At 35.6% G+C, this 23,864-nt stretch overlaps 2 protein-coding genes across 2 annotated transcripts in view; one reads left to right on the top strand and one right to left on the bottom strand.

Moving 5' to 3' along the window:
- Positions 1-10,455, top strand: part of b4galt2 (UDP-Gal:betaGlcNAc beta 1,4- galactosyltransferase, polypeptide 2) — a 238,203-nt gene extending 227,748 nt beyond the window's left edge. Inside the window, exon 8 of the mRNA XM_015369896.1 lies at positions 8,051-10,455. Coding sequence (XP_015225382.1) covers positions 8,051-8,201 — 151 coding nt within the window. The 3' untranslated portion in view covers positions 8,202-10,455. The remainder of the gene's footprint in view (positions 1-8,050) is intronic.
- A 6,503-nt stretch (positions 10,456-16,958) lies between these two features.
- On the bottom strand, positions 16,959-23,828 carry LOC107081705 (von Willebrand factor C domain-containing protein 2-like). The gene is made up of 3 exons (XM_015369897.1): positions 23,342-23,828; positions 20,660-20,789; positions 16,959-18,033 (listed from the first exon to the last, which is right to left on the bottom strand). The coding sequence occupies exons 1-3, from the start codon at positions 23,708-23,710 to the stop codon at positions 17,840-17,842; spliced, it is 693 nt and encodes a 230-aa protein (XP_015225383.1). The 5' UTR covers positions 23,711-23,828; the 3' UTR covers positions 16,959-17,839.
- Between the last annotated feature and the right edge of the window lie 36 nt (positions 23,829-23,864).

Below are 23,864 nucleotides of genomic sequence, written 5' to 3'. Positions count from 1 at the left end.
TTAATTTCATCTGTAGAATCAAATTATGTTTTTGTGAATCTGAATAATTTGGAAATGTCTGAAAATGATTTAGCATTTGTCAAATGTATACCTTAAGCACACGTATAAAAAATAAAAAAATAAAATAAAATAAAAAAATTCATGGGGTTCAAATCATACACCAACTTCAGTATCATGAGGAATCTGTGGAAAACAGCAAATACTTTCTATCTTACAGTACCTGCATTGTTCACAACCAAGCTTGGTACATTTTCTCCACCAGCAAACATGCAAAGAAACAACAGAAAACATAACCATGCCTTAATGGTCAGATATCTTTTTAGCACCACTCCAATAAACAGACACTCTTAAAACTGCAGGACCAGGGGCAATTTCCTTGGCCATTCAAATACAGAGTAAAAGTAGAAAACCTCACAATAGCCAAGAAAATGGCTCCATACTGAAAAGACACGTAGTTGAACATGGAAGCACGGACCCATGTTAATTTTTGTCTATGTAAAAGTAAACATGCATACAGTACATATGTATTTAAACAGAGATAATGGCAAAAATAGCTCTATATAAATATCTTTATAAAGTTGTTACGAAAAAGAGACATAGTTACCAGAATTACACTTAAGGAGGGCTTAGGAAAAACAAAGAGAAGCATAAAAAAGTAATACGTGAGAAAGATTGAAGATTTAAGAGATTTATACAAACTCAATAGTACAATAAATCATGTAATGCTACATTACTCCCGATACTTTTGTTCAACTTTCTCTTTAAAACTATGAGTTCAGAGTTGTTTAGTAAATCAAAGTTAAACCTTTTAAAACATTTTTTGATGTTTCTCTATTTAAAAGGATAAAAAAAAAATAAAGTGTGTGTTGTCATTGAAGAGATCTGCATCACTATAAAGTTTTTTGTTGTTTTTCTTTTCACACCAAGCATTTTTGACACATTGACAGGTATCGCACACTTGTGCTAACAGTAGCTGTTTCCTCACAGGAATTGTCATGTTGTGCTTCATGCTTTTTCTTTTAACAGGTCCTCTCTTAAAAATGTCAGTTTCACTCATAAACTTTCTGCTTCTTTGTCTCCAGATGCAGGTTTTGCTTTTTCTTTTCAATTTAGAGTAATTACACACTAAGGGCCCGATCTTCAGGAGGGCTTCACGTCAAGAGCAGCAAAACAAGTCAGCTTTCCCGTGTTTTATATTTCTTTTATTTTATTTTTAACTTTAGTAATTTTCATCATTTTATTTTTTACTTTTGTTCATAGCACTTAGAGATAGGCTGCCTAAGTAAAGTTTTCTATAAATATGATTTAGTGTTATAATTTATGTTTTTATAAATAATATTACCTCTAATTACATGGCTTAGAGCCTCATCTTTTATTTTACAACCACTCACAACTGCATGTAGCAGACAAAATCTGCTTATTTTGATGGACAGAACCTAACTGGTTTGCACGTCTTAACATTTGTGAAGCAACACATGCACTTATTGCTAGCACTAAAAAAAAAAAGTTGCACCTATGATTTAGTGCCTCTCATTTGGAATATGTCAAAGCCAAGTCTTTCGGAGCATTTTATCTGGCTACCTGGGTAATGTCCATATTTTACAGAGGAAAACTGTTGTGCCTAGCACCTCATGACTGTTTGCTTATTTACAAGCAGCTAAGAATGCACATTCTACTGAATGTGCACAATCTTTTACACAACAGTCCTTTCTTGCAGCTCGCTCAGAGATTCTGGTTAGGCATAGCAATGAGATATTGGTAAGAAAGAGGGACATTCATCACCAGCCTGGAGCATGTGTTAACACACACCATACACACTGCATATACGCATTCTGTCTGGCAAACTTAACATCATGCATTACAAATGAATGAGATGCCGTGGGTATGGTTGTTCAATATTCTATTCAGATGTTATCATCCTGGTACAGTGCAGAGGAAATCTGTGTGAGTGTTCGCATTTGAGTTTATGTTTATGTATGTGTATATATGGATATGCAACTGGTTTAAAAAAAATGACATTTACATAGACAGCACAGCTTAGAATACCATCGTTTTTAGAATGTTAAAACTTAGTCAAATACTGTTCCATTTAATATTCCTATTCCAGTTAGAATATTTTCATGCAACTTGGGATACCCCTCAAGCTCCATGCAATTAAATGTGGCAGATTTAGCTAAAGCACTGATCAGAGGTGGAGCCAGGAAATGTTTGTATGGGTCACCAGGCAGAGACCAGGGTTGGATGAAAACTGATGGTCACCAAAACATCCATATTTTTAAAAAAAAGAAAAAAAAACTAGATCTTCATGAATGAATTTTCACACATATTTATACATCTATATTGTCTCAGTCATTAATGGTTCTGCATAATATACACATTTTATGTGTTAAGCAGTGGCTCTTTACTTGCGTTTCATAGCAGACTCCTAGATCACTGCAGACTCATAACTTTTCCTTCTTCCCTATAAAGCACCAAACCTAGTTCTGAAAATAGCAACAAGTCTGTTTTTGTTATATTTAGTGCTAGTTTATTGATGTGAATAATTGTTAATTAGTCATTGCCTTGTCAGTTTATGGTTAAATTACTGACAACAGAAACATCTAATTAGGAAATTTCACCTCAGGTTATTACTGCTGCCACCCTGTTAGATGGGAACTGTTGTTCCAGAGGTGGTGAAGTTTGTTCCCATGGGAACCTGGTTGGGGAGGCATCGCTAGCCCAATTCTAGCTCCACCCCTGGTTCTTATAAGCATATTTTACATATACATGTGCATCTTAATGTTTTTTTTTCATTAATCTAATAAAACAGGGAAGCTTACTGATATATTTTAAGTTTCTTTTGTTGTCTTTGCTCCTTTGAAAATAGGAATGTAACCTAAGATCCGTAAAGACAATTGTTAGACAAAAGTTAACGTATGACTAGGTAATGAAGTGAGGGGAAAGACTGCTGAGATGACAGCAGTCACTGAGACTCTTCACCACAAGGATGAGCAACAAATGGTCACAGCTGAAGAAGCTGTCTATTGATCATTTAAATATAGAAAGTTTAATAAGAAGGGAAGAAGAAGAGTGAGACCACAAACAGCAGTGATAACTAAATTCTAAGAGGACTGTGAAACCAGACGCTGATTGGGGGAGGTTTATCAGACGTGAAATGTGACTGGAGTCAGCAGCCCTTTTATATCATAGTTCTGCAGTAAACATGCGCCCACAAACCCCTCATTATAGATCACTTTGCTGTTTGGTATCACACCAGACAATAGAAATCATGGGGTCTGTGTGCTTTCAGCTCCTATTCCCGGAAATACACTCCCAAGTGGCGTGGCTTACAACGTGCTGGATTTCTCCAGCTCTGAGCTCTGTGTTCCATACTCTTGCACACCTTCGAAATACTTTAAGCACTTTAAGTATAACCAAAGATTTTGTGCACTACCCTTATTTTGTAATTACCTGTATCTGATTCTGTTGTTCAACATACAGTATGTCTCAGAATAGATGGAGATAGGATTTAAATTTAATGTCTTCCTGCTGCGAGCTTCTGGAAACTAAGCAATTACTTCTTCTGCATTTGCTTTGTACTAAATCAGTCTAGTTCTCCAATTCCTTAGAACTACTTATAGTGTCTGGTTTATTTTTTTACTACCTAAATTGGTGAAACAGGGTGTAATACTGGTGGGTCAATATCAATTAACTGTAAGTAGTAATAAATTACATTATATGTACTGTAGATCCCATTACAAAAAGGGTTGAGTGCTTCAACAGCCACCCCACAGAAAGACTGAAGATATGTATGGATTATCAACCAAAAGTAGGATCTTAATATTTTCATCTGAATGGTTCCATCTACTGTATCTCAACATTGTTTTTTTGTTTGTTTTTTTCATTTAATATTTAGGAAAATGAAAATATTAGGAAAATATTTAGGAAATGATGTCATGCAGGCCCATTAAAAAAAAGAGCAGCTGCAGATGAACATTAGAAATGCTTGATAAAATAATCTGCTAGCCTTCATGAAAGTAAAACTATATTGCAGACCATTTGTAGACCCTTTCAATAAAAAAATATAGTCATATCTTATATCTCTTTATTCATTTGATATTTCAAAAATCTATATTTCCCAGCCCTAACTGGGTTCTCCTTGTGTTGAATAATTCTTCATGCTGGTAGCTATTTCATATGCTAGTGTTTACCCTAGAACTGTATTTACTAGATAAGAGGTCTTTCACCTGGTGGTCAGCAGGGACTGCAGGGAGGTTGTGAAATTTTCCAGGTGCCACTATTGGCCCACTTGACACCTTAAATAAATAAATCATGATAATATCTGCAATATTGCTTATACTAAGAAAAAGACTTGTGCATGTTACCTTCACACCACTAACAAGTCACCATGACAATATGATAAGAGGAGTTGGTCTAGATGTATTGTGTTGCATATATTCTCAGCTGAAATTAGTTCTGAAACTGATGTACAGTACCTGACTGACGCTGGTCCTGTACCAGCTGTAAGAAGCTTCTACACAATTGAGTGAATTTTGAAGTAGACTTGGCTCCTAATTTCAAAGGTACCAATAAAGACTATAATAACCATTTCATTACTGCATTTGATCAGCAAGCGAACCTCCATGACCTGAACCCCTCAGAGTAAGTTTCCTGTATTACCCAAAATTTATATTTTTTATTAGGTTGTAAACCAGAAAAAATATCAGCTGCAAAAGTGGTTATAATATCTGATCCTGTGAGTAATAAATCTATAACCAACTGCAACACGCATATTGGTTTGGCTTCAGTAGGATACGGACACAGAACCTAGTTGTTTTAATCTAGATTACGGTATGCTAAAATATTGCTTAAAAAATATGAAAACATTTTTAAAAATCCATTAATTCTATAAATTTTCCCATAAATTCTTCTATGTTTTGAATCATTCTCTAACTATTTAAGGTGAATGCCATATGATCCCTCTCTTATTCTTTACTATGTGCCAGCCGGATGCTAGGTCTGCTATTGCCAATTCTAACCTTTGGTTAGCACTAGCTCACATTGAACTTACCTGCTCTTACATTGGAACAATTCAATTCAGTTTATTTATATAGCACCAAATACATGTCATTTCAAGGCACTTTACAGGGACATTTCAACCAGATCCTGCAGTCAGATTGGTTCAAAATTTTCTATCAAAGGAAAACTATCTGATTGCATGGACTCATTTACTCGAAATTAATCCCTCGCACCGAGCATGATCGTAGCGACAGTGGAGAGGAAAAACTCTCCTTTAACAGGAAGAAACCTCAAGCAAAAACGTAAACCAAAGAAGTTATTGATTAGCTCTATCATAGATCTATTATGTGAGCTTAAAACCACTTTTCTTATAGGTGCAGAAGCCTTTATGTTGGCATTAGTAACAAATGGAAATATTTACGTGTATATAATAGACTTGTCAAAAATGTACAAAGCAATGATTTATATACTATTTTCTTTTTCAATGAAATAAGTATTTTTATTCTGCACCACTACAGATGTTCATTGGACGGATGTCTTTTTTTTTAATTGTTGTTTCAATGAAAAATTTGTAGCCATAGTTTGTGTCGGTTGGGTTTCACACTGTAATGTTAAACTCAAATTCATCCATACTGATTAAGGTTTAAAATAAGGCTTTTATTTGACCAGCCTGTTTCTTCTGAGTTGAAGTTACGGTAAGTTAGAGGCCAGATGTAAATCTGATAAAGTTTCTGTGAAGAGAGGTAAAGATTATGGTGATGGGGAAGAGACCTTTCAATCTCTAAGGATTATACGCAACCTAATGCACTTATTTCTACCTTTTAATGAGAAGATTATAATTAACATGCTGTACAAAAAAATCTGAAAATTTAAATATAAATATATGTATAGTAATTGATGCTCTACTACTGTATTATATTCTGAGTGATGATCACGTGTAGACAGAATCAAACCATTTCGTTAAATGAGGCAACATTTAAGAACCAATCTGCCAGGTTTATAAACAGTTGTCTGAAATATCATCTGTTGTGGAATTTTACTCTGTTAGTGCGAAATATAATTCAAGCAAAAGCTCCAATAAAAAAAAAAAACTTTAAGGATGGGAATGACACTTTAAACACATGAGTTAATCCTTCCTACCTGCTTACTAAATGACAAAATGTAGCCTGATGAGGTAAATTCATTGGCCTGACCTCTCAGATTCAACATCGATCTTTTTACGCTGTCCATGGCCACCCTCATTAAGAAGCAACTGAACGAGTGATTGTTAAGCTGCTCCTTTAAGGCCATTCTCCCAGAAAAAAAGTACTCTAACAAAAATATCCCTTCGTTTTCAGAAGCACATTCTGTTGTTGAGATCTGAAGAAACAGGCATTTCCTCATGAGACCCCTAGCAGCATTAAAATAGAGCTTTACTCAGCCCAATTAGGACTTGTGGAAATCAGGCTAATGGTTAAGCAGGGTGGGCTGTCTTTGTTTCGCCCTCCAACATTCTCACAACCTTGAAATTGAATTTACAGTAATCTGTGTTGAACATTATACATTTTATAATCTGTCTCTATATATAGGTATAAACCTTTTGCCTTTAATCCCCAATGTTTGGTAGATTTATCTAAAGATCTTAATATCTCCATCCATCTGTCACCCTTAGATATACATTCATCAGCCTTTAATTTTTGCTCCCTACTCAACAGTATTCGTTATTTAAGCTGAAACATGATGCTTTTTCTCGTCATCTCCTCTTCCCTTCCTCTCATTATCTTTTTAAACCTAATCCCCCCTCCTTTTGGACAGAACTGTTTCACCCTAACGGAGGTAACAGAAATGTAATTCTATTTGTATGTTATTGTGTTGTGATGTTCAGCAGGAAGAAGCTTGATAAGATTTTTTTTCCTGCCTTCATTCAGGCCAGAGGAGCTCTTTTTGATTTGATTTGAGGGAAACAAAACAAGGAGGGAAAGCAGAGCTGAAGGAGGGCAAGGGCTTCAGCAGTCAGCTCTTTCAGGAATCTGTGGACTCGACGGTCCGTGTCGAACTGAAGTGTCGACTCCACTTGTACGTCCAAGCATATCATTAGGGAGACATCTTTTGTTGCAGTCAGTCACTGCCCTCTTATGAAGAGTGAAAGAGGAACCGCTTGATGTTTGTATGTCAGCTCGTTTTACCTTTGAACACACATTCTAACGTGCTGTTTGACGTTTATGTCTGTTATGCAATAAAGGTATGAGTTATGAACCAGGTTTTGATGCCAAAGGCTGTCAGCCCGCTAAAAAAAAAAAAAATTAACTAAGGCTTTTTGCATAAGAACTGTATGTGGCCGACGCACAGTGCCTTATTTTCCTGCTTTGATTCTAAATTCAGAGCAGATTCTGATGTAACCACTGAATCGCAGCCAATGAGGAAGGAGAGTTCAGCATGATTCAGAAAAACCAAAGCAGGATATAGGAGATAATGCCACTCATCAAGTTCTGAACTAAGTGCCACAGCACCACCTCTTGGTCATTGAGGTCTTTACTCTTTGTAGTCAAAGTTCAGTGAATCTCAAAAGCTTTTTTTTATGTTGTTTGGAATTCCCCATTGTTTTTATTTCTTTTTAAGAATGAAATTCTTTTGTATTCTGACTTCCTCAAACATGTTTAATAATTACTAGTTTTGTACTCAAGGCCTGTTGGAAACTGATTCTGCCATTTGGAACAATAAATGATGTTTGAACTGGGAGAACATTCCAGCTTCATGGCCAAGATTTGAGCAGTTTCTACCTGCAAACACCTGCACTGCTATGCAGCCAACAATGTAGAATTAGATGCACATAATTTCATTCTTTTTTTTGTTTTGTTTTAAGAGATCTTCTAGAAGAGTTGATGAAGAAAATAGACTCTTAAATTTAAGAGGATTGCGGCAATCACTAAAGTTACAACTCAGAGGTTTCAGTCCAATCTGAGTGTCCTAATAGTAAAATATGACAGATAGGGTAATAAAGTAACTTTCTACTGCTTATTTTTTCTTGCTCTGCATTAAATCAGTTTTTTTTTCACTCTCATTTTTCTTTTAGATTCAACAAAATACAGAACACAAAGAACACAATGAAGAAGGACGGCATCAGTTCCTTGACCTATAAACTGGTTCAGGTGAAGAAGTATCCCATGTACACGAACATCTCTGTGGAGATCGGCAAGCCACCGCCTCGACCCATCAAAGGCTAAAGAGAATAAGAGAGAGACATTTATTAAGTTGATGGGGTTCACCTCAAGAGGGGAGAGACGAAAAGAAGATCTGACTTTCTCTCTTTTTTTTCCCTCTGTTTAATCGTTTGAGATTTCAGCTCGACTTTTCATATGTTTTTAGGGCTTAGGCTTTCTCCAATTAAGAATGCTAGCTGCTGCCTGGTAACAGTCAGTGGAAGTAAAAAATAACATTTTGGAGGAACATCATCAACTGACTGATGGGTTGTTTTCAAACTTGAGAGTCGTTCCGCGAACAATCATCTGTAAAGTGGAGGAATCCTTCAACATATCGACCAGAACACAAAATATGGATGTTATAAAACACCTTGGTCTGTTCTGGAAATCTACACAAAATGACTCTGTATCACTTTACATAAAACAAAACTTCTTTTGAGCGGGATGCTTGACTACGTCAAAGTGATGCAGCTTCCAGTTGGGAAATATTACATTTCTGAAGACATACATTGATTTTCTGCAGGTCATTGTTTAAAAAACCACTGGGACATGAACATGAAGTGGTTCGGATGGTTTTCAGAATCCCCGTGACATCCTCTTGTCTTGATGGAAGACAGGTTCTGTTGAGATTTGGAGTTTCCAGCCTTGATCTCCGGACTCTTTCGCTCTGTCAATGAATGTTTAACATGCCTGCATCTGCAGCAGGAGACTCGAGTAAACAGAGCAGTAAAGAAACCCTGGGGGGGAAAAAATCCTCCTTTTTTTCTCTCTTCTTTTCTACATTTCTGAACTTTAAAACAGAACTGGATTTTTGTAACAAACAATACCATGATATGAAATGTTTTCTTTAGTTTGCAGCACGGTGGAAGTCCGGCGAAAGGGCATTTTAAATGGAGAAAGTGAAAACATACCGACAGCTCGGTTATCAGCTCCAGCTTTCATTTCACTTTTTGATATTTTTCTCTTCATGCCTTACTGCAGTTTTAATAGGGTTACCAATTCTCTAAAGGTGCACTACACTCAAAGTCTTGAATTTGACCAATTTTTTTTCCAAAATCAAGGTGAAAACCAAGCTGTCAAGTTATGTTTTATAGTTATGTAGCATTAAAGTCGAAAAGACTGGCTTGTCAATTCTTTACATAGGCAGAACTAGATGAAACGGAGTGTCTTGTTGTTATTTTTTTAAGTCTACACTATAGCCATGTGGTCTTTTTACACAAATATCATGAAATCTATATCAATAGTGTTTTAAGTCACTTTTGTCTCTCCTATGTTTTACATTCAGTCATTAAGAAATCAAAATGGAATGGAGCAAATTAAAAGAGACATATAACTTCTAAGAGTGAAACTTTTTGAAAAAGTTTCCACTCATCTTCAACAATTACAAACTTCATGTAATTTATTGTTCTCTTATGTTAGAGAGGTATTTATTTGCTTATTTGATAACAAAACCCTGAAAACTGGTGTGCATATGAAATTAGCCTCTCTTAACTTGATACCTGTAAATGAAATCTAGTCCAACAAGAAGAAAGCTAAATATTATAGACACTTCTGTAATTTTGTATCTTGGTTTAAAAGCGGTGGTTCTCTGAAGGCTTCAGAGTTTTCCTGAAGCTCCAACTCATGGAGCACTAATTAACCAATCAGCTGTCCCTCTAAAATGACCATTTGGGAAAGAAGGGAACCAATCAGTTCTTGGTAACTCTGGAGGATTGAATCAAGCTGTGGGAGGCAAACCAAATCATGTGGAAAAGGATTTTCAAATTAAAAGCTTTCCGATTTACAGTGGTACAGAATATAATTGCACTCCGCACTTTTCAGATTTTTAATATCTTCAATAACAATTATGGAGATTGCATACTAATCTCAACAAAGAACTTAAAAGTTGTTGGGTGTAAAGGGACTAAATGTTTAATTGGTCTGTGTTGATCTGCGAGGAAATGTTTCAACCGGCTGAGCTTTCTGTCTGTGACTTTTCTGGATCTCTCCATATTCAGCATCATCAATTATACTGCTGTCCGTCCTATTTTACATTCAAATCTTGTTTCAGAAGTTAATTACTTTGAGACATTTTATCTCATTAATTTGTACACCTTAAGACATTAAGTAGCATAAGTTTAATCATTTAAAATGTTTAAATTATATTTTGTTTTCTCTCCTTTCAACACTTTAGAGTGGCTTTGTCTGTTTATTTCTGTTCATCCCTTAATGCCCACAGCCCAAATGTATGTCCTGAGAAGAAATCTTCACTCATTTGATGGTAAGACCTGGAAAAAAGTCATGAAATTATAAACTAAAAAGGTTGGAGTGATTTCGCCTAACCGTTGCTTTAAATGGCTTCACCTCTTTGGTCAGCCTTGAGGCAGAGTAGGTTTCATTCTGCTTGGCTCCTTGCCTCAAGCCTGCATGGTGGATGATATAATTACTCCTCTCCCTAGAACACACAATCACACACACTCAAACCATCAGCCTCCTTTATGTATTATTTCCCTTCTCGCTGCCTTTCCATTCTTACTCTGCCAGTCTGGGCTGTATTGTATCAATGGCTCACTGTTGTGCTTTGTGATGGACCCACTTCAGGCACATCTGGGCCTCACCAGAAGAGTGCTTCTTCTTTCGACAGATGTCGACGGGGGCTCTCTGCCTTTATTTTCACTAATCACCGCTTCTCAGCGCACATCCCCATTTATGAGTCCCTTCTTCTACAGCCTACTTGCCCTTTTCCTCTTCTTCTTGTCTGGATTTTGCCTCGTTTTTCATTTAACAGCATATCTGGTGCTTTCTTTTTCCATGAGTAAAAGTGGTCAATGCGTTTTCAAATGAAAATTGCTGAACCAGTGTAGAGATCATCACATTGTGGCATGCTCTGCTGTCTGGTCATCATTGAGGATAGGAGGCGATAAAAGTTAAAAGGGGTCAGTTTGAGTGATTATTAACACTGAAAATTATAAATAAAGCAACTGTTAAATTTTTATTATTTTTGTTTTCAAATCTTAAAGCAACCCTGTGTATCTTTTGACCCGGTATTGGCTTAATTAGTACTGTAGAGCACTTAGCTTGTTTCAATGCACAATGCAGGCTGCTCTTCTGAAAAACATGCCTATGTAACTTGAGAGCGCGGAATCTGTCCCTGAATGAGTCATGTGACCCAGAGCGCTGCTTTATGGCTGTCCGAGGTCACCTTAAAGGGGAAAGCTAAGATAAACACTGTTAGCCAACTGAACAGATATGACACTGATCTGATCAGACATAGTTTTTATGGTTCTCTGATGTAGAATTGAATCTAGACGGATAAATGTCTTTACATGTATCTCCATGACTTCTCAATCTGCTGGTCCAGACTGCTCTGCTTTCAGATTCCAAAACACAGAATGTTCAGTTTGACAATGCAGTTTGGCCATTTGATTTCAGGGAGGTTAAACCATAAGGTCACACGTCTAGTATCCCTAGTGGCAAAAAGTTACACTGTGTTGCTTTAAACTGTCACTTTGACATGTGAGTTATAAAGAATTGTTTATTTTAAGGTCAGAACATGCCAGTTTTTAGACATTAAAGTCTCCATTGGTAATATTATGTGCAATGATAATCAGTACTACTGTTTTGGTCAGTATTGGTGGGTTTATGTGCCCAACTGCATATTAAAACACCACTCAAAAGTAGCAATTTATCAGACAATTCTTAAACAGAGCTAATCCTTCTCAAAGAGCAGTAAAATTTAAAAATGTATTTATCCTGTTAAAGAGCCAGCTGAATTGCAGTGTGCAGGAACATACAAGGCAATAACATTTTTACTTTAGATCTATGTAGTTACATGATAATAGCATTAGTTCGTCTTTTAGATATATAGTAGTATTTCTCTTGTTTGTTGTGGTACAAACATTTTACTCCTAAAGCTTTGACCAAGTTTTATAAGTGTGGGTGGCCATATTGGATATTGGTTTAGGTCCCTGGTCTACCAAAGGTTTGCATGTATAAAAAGACATGCCAACTAGAAAGTGTGCTCAAACATCAACTTACAAGGTGCAAATTTGATTGAAATGAGCAAGATAACAGGCACAGTCTAGTTAGCGTGTTTGCCTTCATGAAATGTCAAACATCCGAATGCACTGAAAAAGATTTTAAAAAGTATTTAATTATAAATAGTTTCGTCCTCTTAGCACGTTTGGCAATATATTGTAAACTCGCACACAAGAAATACCTGCGTTCATTTTGGAGAGAGGAAGGCATAGTTCAGTTGCAGGCAGGAGAGTGCGTGTCTCAATATAAGCGGACAGTCAGACACTGAAGTAGTACAAACATGCCGTCTGCAGAGCAATGCTATTTTGGGGAAGAAAACTTTGCAACGCTGCAGCGAAACATTGCAGTTACTTTAACTTCCCAGTATTTCTGGTGTGCTGTCCAGAGGCGAAGGGGTGTTGCAGTGCTTTTAACTTTCTTTGTGCTCACTTTTAATCACAATCAACAGATCAAGTGGGAAAGTAGCTTTACATAAGTTTGTCTCTTTAAAACAGAAATAATTATTAATGCAACAAACCGGATTCAAGGGATTGCATGATCGATACTCTGTATGACATCATGTGCTGCAGAAGCCTGTTAATCACCCATGCTTTTAAGTCAGGTGTATGACAGCAATGAATGCTGGACAGGGGGCAATGAGGACCAGGTTGTGGAACCACTGATGTGGGTCCCAAATGTTTTTATCATTTCACACAAACAGAGAGGGTCCAGATAACGATCGCACATGCTTTCTGTGAGCTATTTAAATTGTGGCAGGCTTTTTGGACATGTAACAACTCCAAACTACCAAACTAAAGACAGCTAAATCTTCATTTAAATAGGGCATGCCGCAACACTTGCGCACCTACCATTTGACCACATAATATTAGTAGATCATCTGCAATATGCCCACTAATGGTGTGAGCATTTTCTTCTGCGATCTGAGTAGATCAGGCCCTAAGATTAACACTGAGATCTGTAACTTCTGCAGTGGTTCTGTTTACATTTTCTGGACTTTGAATTAGAAATTTGAAAGAATTCTGACTTTAACTTCTGATTTCGGTGTTTGCTTTTTGGCAGATATCAGAATAGATAGGCACAAAGTCCAAGAGATTTGCACAGATTTTATTTTTATTTTTTCTGTTGCACTGTATGCATTCAAATAGTAAAGGAATATTTTCCCAAATCGAGGTTGTTTGGTGAACCGTGAAAACAAGGTTTTTACACAGAAAAAAAAAAAAAACGTTTTTCTCACTGCCCGCAATTAAATTCCACTAAATGTTTCCGGTTTAAACAAACTAAAGATTACCAAAAGTTTTTCTGGTTTGAAAACACCAAAATAATGAGACATACAATTTTCATGATATTTTCTTGTTTTCTTCAAATCTGATGTTTATATATATTCACTTAGCATGTAGTAAAATTGCATTTTTTAATATTAATGACTTTAGACATTTTAAATGTTAGTGAGCTTCTCACAGCTGTTTCCTGTAATTTCTGCCTAAATTAAGACAGTTTATCTGCTTTGCTGATACAACTAAGATCAGCAGTTTCATCGCATCACAGAATACTTCCTTCTTTTTGAATGGTCTGATTGCTGAAAGTTTCAATCTTATTTAGATTTCCATTCAATGATTTAGACAGATGAAAAGGACATGAATAAGGCAAACTTTTTTCAGCTTACGCAACTCTCTGCTAGCAAATCTTGGTAAGTATCTGATGGAATCACATAAGGAAGCAGTGTGTTGCCTTAAAATATATTCACAAATGTGCCGCTAGAAATTGAAATGTTGTGATTTAACGTACTAGTTTACAGAGCGTTTTAAAAATCCCATGGATTTCCCCAAGTTGTTCAAAAGTATAGAAACGTTATTGTGACTTTAAAGAAAACCACAATGTAAATGTTTCCTAAAACATTGTCTTTCCTGTTATCCTGGCATTCATTGAAGGATGTTAGCAATCCTAACTGACCTCTAGATTTATATAAGTTGGAATTTCAGTTTCAGGGCTCAGGCTATTTGTTCAAAGGACATTGAGCGCACTCATTCTGACCTCTAAGGTAAAATCAAATGCAACAGTACTCTATAGATTCCATATCATTTTAAAATACCAACGTTAAAGAGATATGTGTAAAACCACAGCATTTATTCTTCCAAAAATTACAAGCAGAGGCACATTTTTTAACAAAATGTACAATAAAATTGTTTGAATTGCTCCTTAATAAACCCTAAAATTATCAACAATGATAAACCACCTGAAATCTTTGATATTATATGTTTATCAACAAATGTGTTCCCACTTGAGAATCAAATGCCTGTATCCCACCTTTGCTGGTTAAAGCGTTTCAAATTCACCTTCAGATTCACTCTTTGCTCTTCGCTGCTAACAGCCAACAAATTCTTCAGGCACTAAGGTGTTTCTAAAACTTTACTGTACCTATGGCTTTTTTGTACACTGAATGTTGAAAATGTTATATCTTATATAGAATGCATTATGTCATATCAAACCTACTTTTTCTATACAGTTAATAAATCTGATGGTTAAAAATGTGTGTTACTGTATTTCTTCCTGACAATTTGAGTATCCGTAAGGCTAAAGGCAAACTAGTTTTCACTACTGGACCAAGTTACTTAAAGGACCTTTTTTTTTATATATACATTTGACTCTATTTTTTATTTTATTTTTTCTCTATGGTCCTTGTTTTTTAGCGTCATAAAATGCTAAAGTTATTGTAGTCTTGTCAAGACAGAAATCATTTAAAGGGTTTGAGAAGATGTTTTGATTCAGATTTTTATTTTCATTTTTATTTTTCTGCAATTAAAATGCATTATTTGATTTAATCTGTCTATGGTACTTATGGTACTTAATTATAACAATAATCCTTAATTTTCTTTGGATTTTACGTGCAGGATAAAAAGTAGTGCATAACTATGAAGCAAAAGCACTTTGTTGCTTTTCAATTACAAATCTGATAAGTGTGGCACGTGGATAAACAGAAGTGCTCCAAATCAATGCTTTGTAGAACCAACTTTGAATGTAATTCAAGAGCAAGATCTTTCTTAACAGGAAGCCATAAAAAAAATCTCATTTAAAGTCTGTCTCAAGCAAACAGAACTTTCTGACCTACACATAATCTGTGGCAGAAACCTCACAGCAAACAGCATCTCCACCATGAATCATGCTGTTAGGAGGCTTATCTTCAGTCTTCTGATAAAAGAGTATAGGGAAAAACGGTTTGCATTCTGCTCAATCACTACATTCAACATACAGCCAAAGATGCCATGGAATGATTTCAATCAAAGAAACATTTTAAGCCCAAATGCAAATCCAATGAAACATTTGTGCAAATATTTAAAAATTGATGTCCACTCTGCCTCCAATTTTGGGCAGAATTTCAGTCTCTAGCTGAGGTAGACGTGCAGAGACATAGCCCAACAGACCAGCTGTAATTGCAGCAAAAGCTGTTTCTACGTTGACTTAGTGCTGAATATAAAGGCATGACATATTCTTTATATTTACGATTTAAAAATTTAAATCATGCAATACTGTCTTTCAACTTTACAATTTTGCATTAATTTGTGTTTATCTATCTAAAAAAATCCCAATAAAATACAATGAGGCTTCGTTGGAATGAATTCCTCTGAAATGTAACTGAGTGTTTTTGTTTTTTGTAATAGCAGGCTTCCTAAAGAATTGTATTTGTAAGGAATGATATTAAACAGAAACTAAAAAAATTATCTGACAAGAAAACATAAAAATCATGAAATTATATGGTATCACTACGTTAGACAATTTACTTAAAAGATCCTAATAAAAGGCTCTGAAGTTGTAACATTACCAGTGTAAAAAAAAGTTCACTTCTGCAGAAAGCAGTTAGAACCTCATTTAAATAAACTATTAAGTTGTAGAACAGCAAACAAGACTATTGATCATGATGGTGAAGCCTTATACGAAATTTTATTTAAACTTATTTATTATTTTTTTGCTCTTGTAAACAAATTAAGAATATTTTCTAAGCTACCTTTTATTCACTTTATTTTCCAGTAGAAAAAAAACACAGAGATGCAGTAAAAGTAAAAAGTATTCATTTAAGAAAGTACTCAAGGAAGATTAAAAAGGCATATGTTAGAATGGCTACTGAAAACCTGTTTTACTACTTAAAGTTATGTAATCAGACAGACCATAATATTAAGTTCTGTGCCAATTACTTTTGTATGACTAATACAGAGAAATTAATTTAAAAGAAAATGGCAAAAAAATCTCAGCCAGAAGAGACTCTTGTCAAAAATCAATTTTCAACATAAAACATATAAAACAATTCCTTAACGTATATGACGATGTACTAGAGGACCGATAATGTATGCTACTTTATATTACTGTATATTAGCTTGACCTCCTAGTATTAGAGGTTTAGTGGTTAAAAGTAACAATAAAACAACAAAAAACTATGAAAAGAACACTCATTTTAGTTAAACTTGAACTGTTAGATTCTGCTGCATTTTAGGTGAAAATTGACTTTTTCTTTATTCAGTAAAGTCACAAATAGTGGGTAGAGCAGTCAAAGATTTTACTCAAGATTAGCAATACTTCATGATACTATTACTTATAGTAAGTAAAAGCAAAAAGTATGGTGCAGTAAAACTACTTCTAAAAGTTTAGTTCTTTGTTGTTTTTTCCAAAGGTTTATTCATTTAAATATAACTAGTTACTACCCCACCCTTTTTTAAAGTCTTATATCTTAAAGTGTTTTTAATACTTTTTTATAAACCATAAGATTTTGGATATTTATTAACTGGAATAATCAAAAAATAAAACAGCTTCTATAACTTATAGTTTATTAACAGTATTTTTTTTTAATAGAGGGCTAAAGGTCTCTATATTAGCTATAAGGGTCCAGAGGCCGAGGATAGTCCCAGCAGGAGGAAGACCGTTAAAAAGCTGCTGAAAGGATGTTCAGTTCTTATTTAAATGTACATTTTAATTAAGGGAACAAGTTCTAGAAGGAACTGTGGCAGCATACATACAAACAATACAACGTATTTATGTAAAAGTATAGTAAAAACTTTATCCCCTTAATGTCTATCATCTGCATGCCCAAATATCCTTTTAAAAAACAGCATTTTAATATTGTCTAATGTACTTTTCAACACAGATGTACATGCATTGTAAAGTTGATTTAATAGGGACAAGTTGGAGATAACAGTATATCATATTGTTTTACTAGTTGTTATGTAATTGCTTATAACTACTTATTACCTCCAGGGCAAAATAGAACTAAAAAAAGTATAACTCAGTTTTTTCCCCCCTATTTATCTTAAGAAAAAACATTCCCAATATCTAAGTATTGTTTTAAAATGCTAAAATATAAAATAAAATGAGTTACATTCACGATAGCTGGCAAAAAGTACCAGTACAAGGTAGAAATAATGTTGAATAGAAACTCCATGTTTGACCTAAAGTTGCTACATCAGTAAATACAATTGTTGGATGAAGTTTCATCTTTGCACTTTTCTAAAATTGTATTGAAGACTATATTACATTCAAATATTGGGTGAGTTATCCCCATCTCAACTGCAGATCTTTCTTCGAGTGACTGTATGACATCATCTGGGATAAAGTACCAAAGGATAAACTGAGTAGCTCTAATATGTAATTTAAGATAACTGCTAATTTGGTGGAGAATCAGTTAGCTGCTGAGGTGGGCAGTTCTGAACGCGGGAACAGGTGGCGAGGCGATTTCCCTCCCAGTATCCTGCATCCTGGCCATCGTGACAGCGGCACCTGGTGCAGGAGTCCACCCACACAGGCTCTCCTGCAGGGATCACTTTGCTGCGGGATGCATCAACGTAGCAGTTAGGACCTGGAGGATGAAGGAGTAAAATAGAGGTGAGAGTCAGCATCAGCACAAGTGCAGTGCCCTGGAAAAGTATTCATACCCCTCAACCTTTCTCTTAGTTTGTTATGTTACAACTACAAACTTTAAATTTTCGTTTTGAAATCTTTCCACTGGTTTTTAATTGGTTTCATTTGTGGAATTTAACTGGGCCACTCTAAAGCAGCCGTTTCTCAACTTTAATTGATATGGGTCTAGATAGTAAAGGCAAAAGCACTCGCAAAAGATTTGGGCAGAATTTCATTTTTTCCTGCTAAATAATGAACTAAACAAGCAGTATCTTAATTAAATGGACAAAGCCAAATAAATATGTGGAAAAAGGTTGTGTAAAACATTGCATTACAAAACCATTAAAAGGGTTTTCCAAGTTTGCCTCATTAAAAGCAGAGCATCTAGTTTGTTAACATCTGTGTGTTAACTGTTGTTTATTTTTTATTTTCTTGGACTAGAAATAAATCCATAGAAGTTTCATGAATTAATTAAAAGCAAGATTTAGGGCATGCAAGTCTGCTTGTGTATAAAAGTCAGTGAACCAACATTGTCCTATTTACTGTGTAATAAAAAAATTAAAATAAAAAAAACAGAAGGCTGTGATTTAAGGACGGATACTTTGTGTTTTATCTAATGTCTTCTAATGTTAAGAAATTTGGACATGTTTGTGTGAAAGTCTATACCTGCATCCTTCCCCTGTGCTATTCTTAAACTACCATTTAAGAATAGTGGTTGGACATCACAGAGAATGCAGACAGCTGCAATTTAGACACCCCTGGTCTAAATGGTCTACTTTCATTCAGGGCTGTACTTCACCTAACTTCACATTTACCCTGACCAGCATCCCTGTCAAAGAATAGAATCCTTATGGCATAATATCGCCCCTACTATGTTTCAGCTTGGAGATTTTGTGCAGCGTCAATTTAGTTTTCGTCAGACTAAGCATTGCTACTCATGGTTTTCTTTCTGACACTCCATGAAGGACATTTTTTGCAGTCCATGCATCCTATATACTCTGTCAACGGATTCTCCCGATTTAGTGAATCTCTACAGCTCCTCCAGAGTTACAGTACCATGGTCCAGCTGCTTCTCAGTCAAATGCTCTCCTTTGCCGGCTAGTTAGTTTAGATAACCAGCCACATCCTGGTATTTTCGTTGGTGCCACATTGCCTTTGAATTTCAGGTAATTTACTAATTGTAGCTCAATGAGAAGTTAAAAGCGTACATTGTTTTATATAGACTAGCTTAAAATTTTTATACCAGTGGCGATTTCTCATTGAATACTAGGGAGGCTAAACCTCACTTGAAAATGTTGTGAAATTATTAGAAAAATATTCATTGTCAAAGTTAATAAATGTAGTAATTAAACTGCATAATATAAGTGCTAAAATGAGCCTGATTTCATACGTATGTTGTGCATTAATCTGTTTATTCTGCTCTCTGACATGGTCTCCTTTCCGCTCTTGAGTTGCAGGATGCTGCCGGTCAGTCTCTATTGGAAATCTCTGCTTAGGTTTAAGCCTCGTACTATTGAGGTAAGCAGCGAGAAAGTAGAAGTATGGCCCTATTTGATAACATGCAAAAATACCCCACTCCCAGTGAGGCTAAACCTCTTAGAGGGTCTTTGGAGCAGAGGCGGGTCATGAAGCTGGTTGGTCGATGCTGATTGGCAAACATGCAGTGGTTTTGTGCTGTGGTTTCTGGAGTTTTATTTCAGAGCACTTCACAACAGCTATTTTCACTGATTATAATAATGTGTTTTGTGTTTCAACCTTTCTTAATGCAATACGTGATGTTGGGATTTAATTAACACTATTGAGCCTCCCCTGTTTCAAGAGCAACACTGCTTTACACGACTTCCTGACATTTCTGCAAAGCTTTTTGTTCACTAATGTCATCTAAAACATCACCAGTGCCTTCACAGAATTTCTTGATTTACACAGAGACTTGATTACACACAGGTGACCACTATGTACTAATCAATCAAGGGCTGAAACAATCGGATTAATTGTAAATAATCAATTTTTTAATCGCCAACTAATTTAGTAATAGACTGATCGTTAATCTGAGTTTAAAGACTCTAAAATATATCTTTAGCTGACAGAGCGACCTACTACAACAGTTATTATATCAAGATTGTTAAAATATGTGTAAACATTTTGCATTCAAGATAAAAATCTTTTTTGTCTGTCAATATGCTCTATCTAGAACTCCTCAAGTGGAAAAGTTTTAGTTTCACTTGGTTTACTTTTGTAAAACCTTTTGCTATCCGATTATTATTCGATTAATGGAAAATTAAATTGGCAGATTAAATTATTTGCAAAATAATCGTTATCAATCACTGCTAACTGTTCAATAATTCAATTCTGGGTGTATTTTAATTCACTGGCAGTATGAGAGTAAAAGGGACTAAAAATAAATGTATACAATGTTTTCTTATGATACTGATTTGACTAAAAAAGAAAGCTAAGTTTCCTTTAAACTCACAATAATGTCCCCATTAACATACTCTATCTGCACAAAATACATACATTTGTGTTTCTTAATTGACATGTACAAAGCACTCTACTTCAGAAACTTTTTTTTTTTTATTCCAACATACCGTCCTTGCACTCCGGGCAGCATGTCCCTGGTTGGTAAACAGGATTGACGCATGGCGGAGGAGCACAGTCTGCCACAAGACAGCGGGCGATGCCATCACTGTCACAAGTGCACTGCTCACATTCTGATGGCTGGAACACACAAAGTGATCCTAAATTTCAGACATTTTATAATCCCCTCTTCAGGTACTGTGGAGCTAAACCAGAGACAGCTTAAACTGACACCGCAAAGGACAACATTGCAAAACATTTTGCATTAACATTGCAAAATAAACTTAAACTGAACACTAAAAGGTCAAGCAGCTGTGCATGGGTGGGTTCTGGATGGATGGATGGATGGATGGATGGATGGATGGATGGATGGATGGATGGATGGATGGATGGATGGATGGATGGATGGATGGATGATATTCTCCTTAAAGGCTGCAGTTTTTTTCAATGAGATGGTTTCAGAATCACCACATTCAGTGTCTGATTTTTCAATGTCTAAACTGTCAGTGTCACTGGTTTAGCTCCATATTGATACAGGAATTTCAGTGCGTTGTATTTCAAAAGGGGGCGCCATTTACCTCTGATTATCTGCTGCACATTTATTACCCACAAAACACAAACACTTTTTATTGCAGGCTTATTACATTTTTTTGGTCTTAATTTAGTCAAAGCAAAGAGACATTTAGAAACAATGGAGATTCTAACTGTAATTAACAGAGTAAATATACAGTACTGAATAGTAAAGCCTAAGATTTATGAGCTTGAAAATCCTTTTTCATCTGTATCTTAACATGATTAGTTTGTGCAAAGTGTTCTTTACTGTTTATACCAAGTTAAGCCAGAAGGCTATTTTTTTTTAAATAAAGTTTGCATATTCTTTGCAAGCATAAATTTATTTTGGTGTTTTTTGTTGTTTGTTTTTTTTCAGCTCTAATTTGTACCAGTGGTGCTGTGGAGACAGTATTATGTGCATAATAGTTTTTAGTGGTTACAATTTAAGAGAGTAATTAAGGACGTTTTAAGATTTTTCCATCTTAAATTTTTCCTTTCTGTGGCCATCCCAGTCTCCCCTGCACACACACGGTATGATCACTGATAAGTTCTGATTAGTGACACGAAGGTGGAATGGTGTAAAATTAGGGTGCAAACTTTCTCTCCTATCAAATATGCATCAAATTAAAGACTACTATATAAAAACATATATTAATCAGCTAATAACATTTGCTTTCAGTTAATTTTTTTTTTTTTAATTCTATAAAATTTGGGGGTAATGATTATTTATTCCCTGCTTTTCTTAATCCCAATTGTTTAAAACCTTATTCAGTCAGTGGGCTCTCAGAAACAGAAACTTGTACGACCAAGATCATTGCATCTGTATTATAATTCCATTACAGCTCATTGTTTAGGTGTGAAACGCCAATTAGTGGCCCCCAACCTGTCAGTGCTGTTTTACTCAATTTTTTGGAGGCACCTCCTGTTTAATATCTCTCAAGATAGAGACATCTTTGTTTAATGGAGGTCAATACTAAGAAACTAAACTGGTAACTATTAAGCAGTAATGTACACATGTAGATCTAACTCGATTATTCATAACCATTCTAGCCGTTTAAGGAAGAATATGTGGGCCAAAAAAAGGTGTTACACTGCAAAAAAATTGAAATCTAAATGAGTCATTTTCTCTTAAGTTAAGTGCATTTTTTCTTGAATTGAGAAGGTAATTGAGATACTTTGCCAATGGAAGAAGACAATTTACATTTAAAATAAGAAAAAAAAAATTCTTTGTTTTTTTTTCAGTTGCTTTTTTTTTATTATCTTGTTTTAGGATTAAAAAATAGTCATTCCATTGGCAAATCATCTTATTTATCTACTACATTTAAGGGCAGAGACGTAGCCAGATAATTTTTAAGAGGGTGGCCAGGCAATAACGAATGTACACTGTGGGATGGCCGAAAGTAGATAGGCACCAAAACCTCACGGTAAATCTACTCTTTTCCAACAGGAAGATTTACAAGCAAAACATCCATATTTTCTAAATAAAGACAAACTTTACTTTCCCACAGCCTTTGCTAACAAATAGAACAAATAATATATTCAAACATCTGTACTTTCTAGATAAAAGGTATAGTGGATAAAATTCTTTCAGGTTTGAGTTCTGGGCGAACATCTTTTCCATTGTCTTTACTTACCTACTTTTATCAGTAATCACTCTGTATAAAATTGATATACGGTATACAAGTACTAATATCGACACAAAATGATTATTTAATAAGTTTTTATTGAAATAGATATTTATCTGTGATTTTACTGAAGACTCCTAAATGACTTGCAGGGACACATCATTTTCTCTTTACCCCATAAAACACAAAATCTATTTCTGCTTGAATTCTGTACTTATCTTAATGTCAGTATATTGATGTGCATAATTAACCAAAGCATTTTTGTTTTCAAGTAATTCTTATTTTATGAAAATTTAAAATGTTTTGAAAATTCCACTTGAGAGTAGTACTGTTGCCACCTTCTGTATTACAGGGAAATAAATGGCAGGGGTGGCAGAGGATTGGCTAAGGGTGCCCATGGCCACCCCTGGCCCCCCATTTAGCTCCACCCCTGAAAAAAGGTAAACACACTCAATTTAAGATATATATATATTTTTTTTACTTAATTCAAGATGTTTTTTGCAGTGTATGTCTTACCTGGAAATTCTGGCCCAGCTCGTACACCACCCCTCTGTACTCACAGCCGATCTTCTCGCACCTGGGGCAGCAGTCGGTGGGATAATGGCTCACATGGATGCAGGCTGCAGGGAGAGACGTGCACTCGGTGCGGGCGCACAGGGAGCCTCCAGCGGTGCACTCGCACTGGGTGCAGGGATCGGAGTCCAGGAAATACCACTCTCCCACGTAATAAGTGCTGCCGTTGGCCTCGCATGTGCTTTCTTCTTGTCCTGCGAGCGAGAAGCCCAAAGCGGCCTGTGCGCAGAGCAGAAGAGCCCAGAGCGCTGCACACTGGATGCGCTGCAGCTGCAGCAAGGAGAGGCGCTCAATGCAAACCTGGGCCATCATTATTATACAGGGGACCGCTCTCTCAAAACAAAGTAAAACCTCCTTTAGTAAGCTTTGGTTGAATATATATATATATATATAAAAAAATCAACATTTGCTCACATCTTTAATGATTCAAATTCCGCATGTCTCCTCTATCATGCCCGGAAGAAGT

The sequence above is a fragment of the Cyprinodon variegatus genome, unplaced genomic scaffold, assembly GCF_000732505.1.
Source record: "Cyprinodon variegatus isolate N-32 unplaced genomic scaffold, C_variegatus-1.0 Scaffold39, whole genome shotgun sequence".
NCBI lineage: Eukaryota > Metazoa > Chordata > Actinopteri > Cyprinodontiformes > Cyprinodontidae > Cyprinodon > Cyprinodon variegatus.
The sequence above is the reverse complement of the archived record's forward strand: the minus strand, read 5'-3'. Positions and strand labels throughout refer to the sequence as shown.

Bases quoted from the DNA above. Each gene is read 5' to 3' on its own strand.
- LOC107081705 (XM_015369897.1), bottom strand. From the start codon at position 23,710: ATGATGGCCCAGGTTTGCATTGAGCGCCTCTCCTTGCTGCAGCTGCAG. The intron at 20,790-23,341 runs GTAAGACATACA...TGTGTGTTCCAG, and splicing joins AGCTGGGCCAGAATTTCCAG to CCATCAGAATGTGAGCAGTG. The intron at 18,034-20,659 runs GTATGTTGGAAT...TTCATCCTCCAG, and splicing joins CTGCCCGGAGTGCAAGGACG to GTCCTAACTGCTACGTTGAT.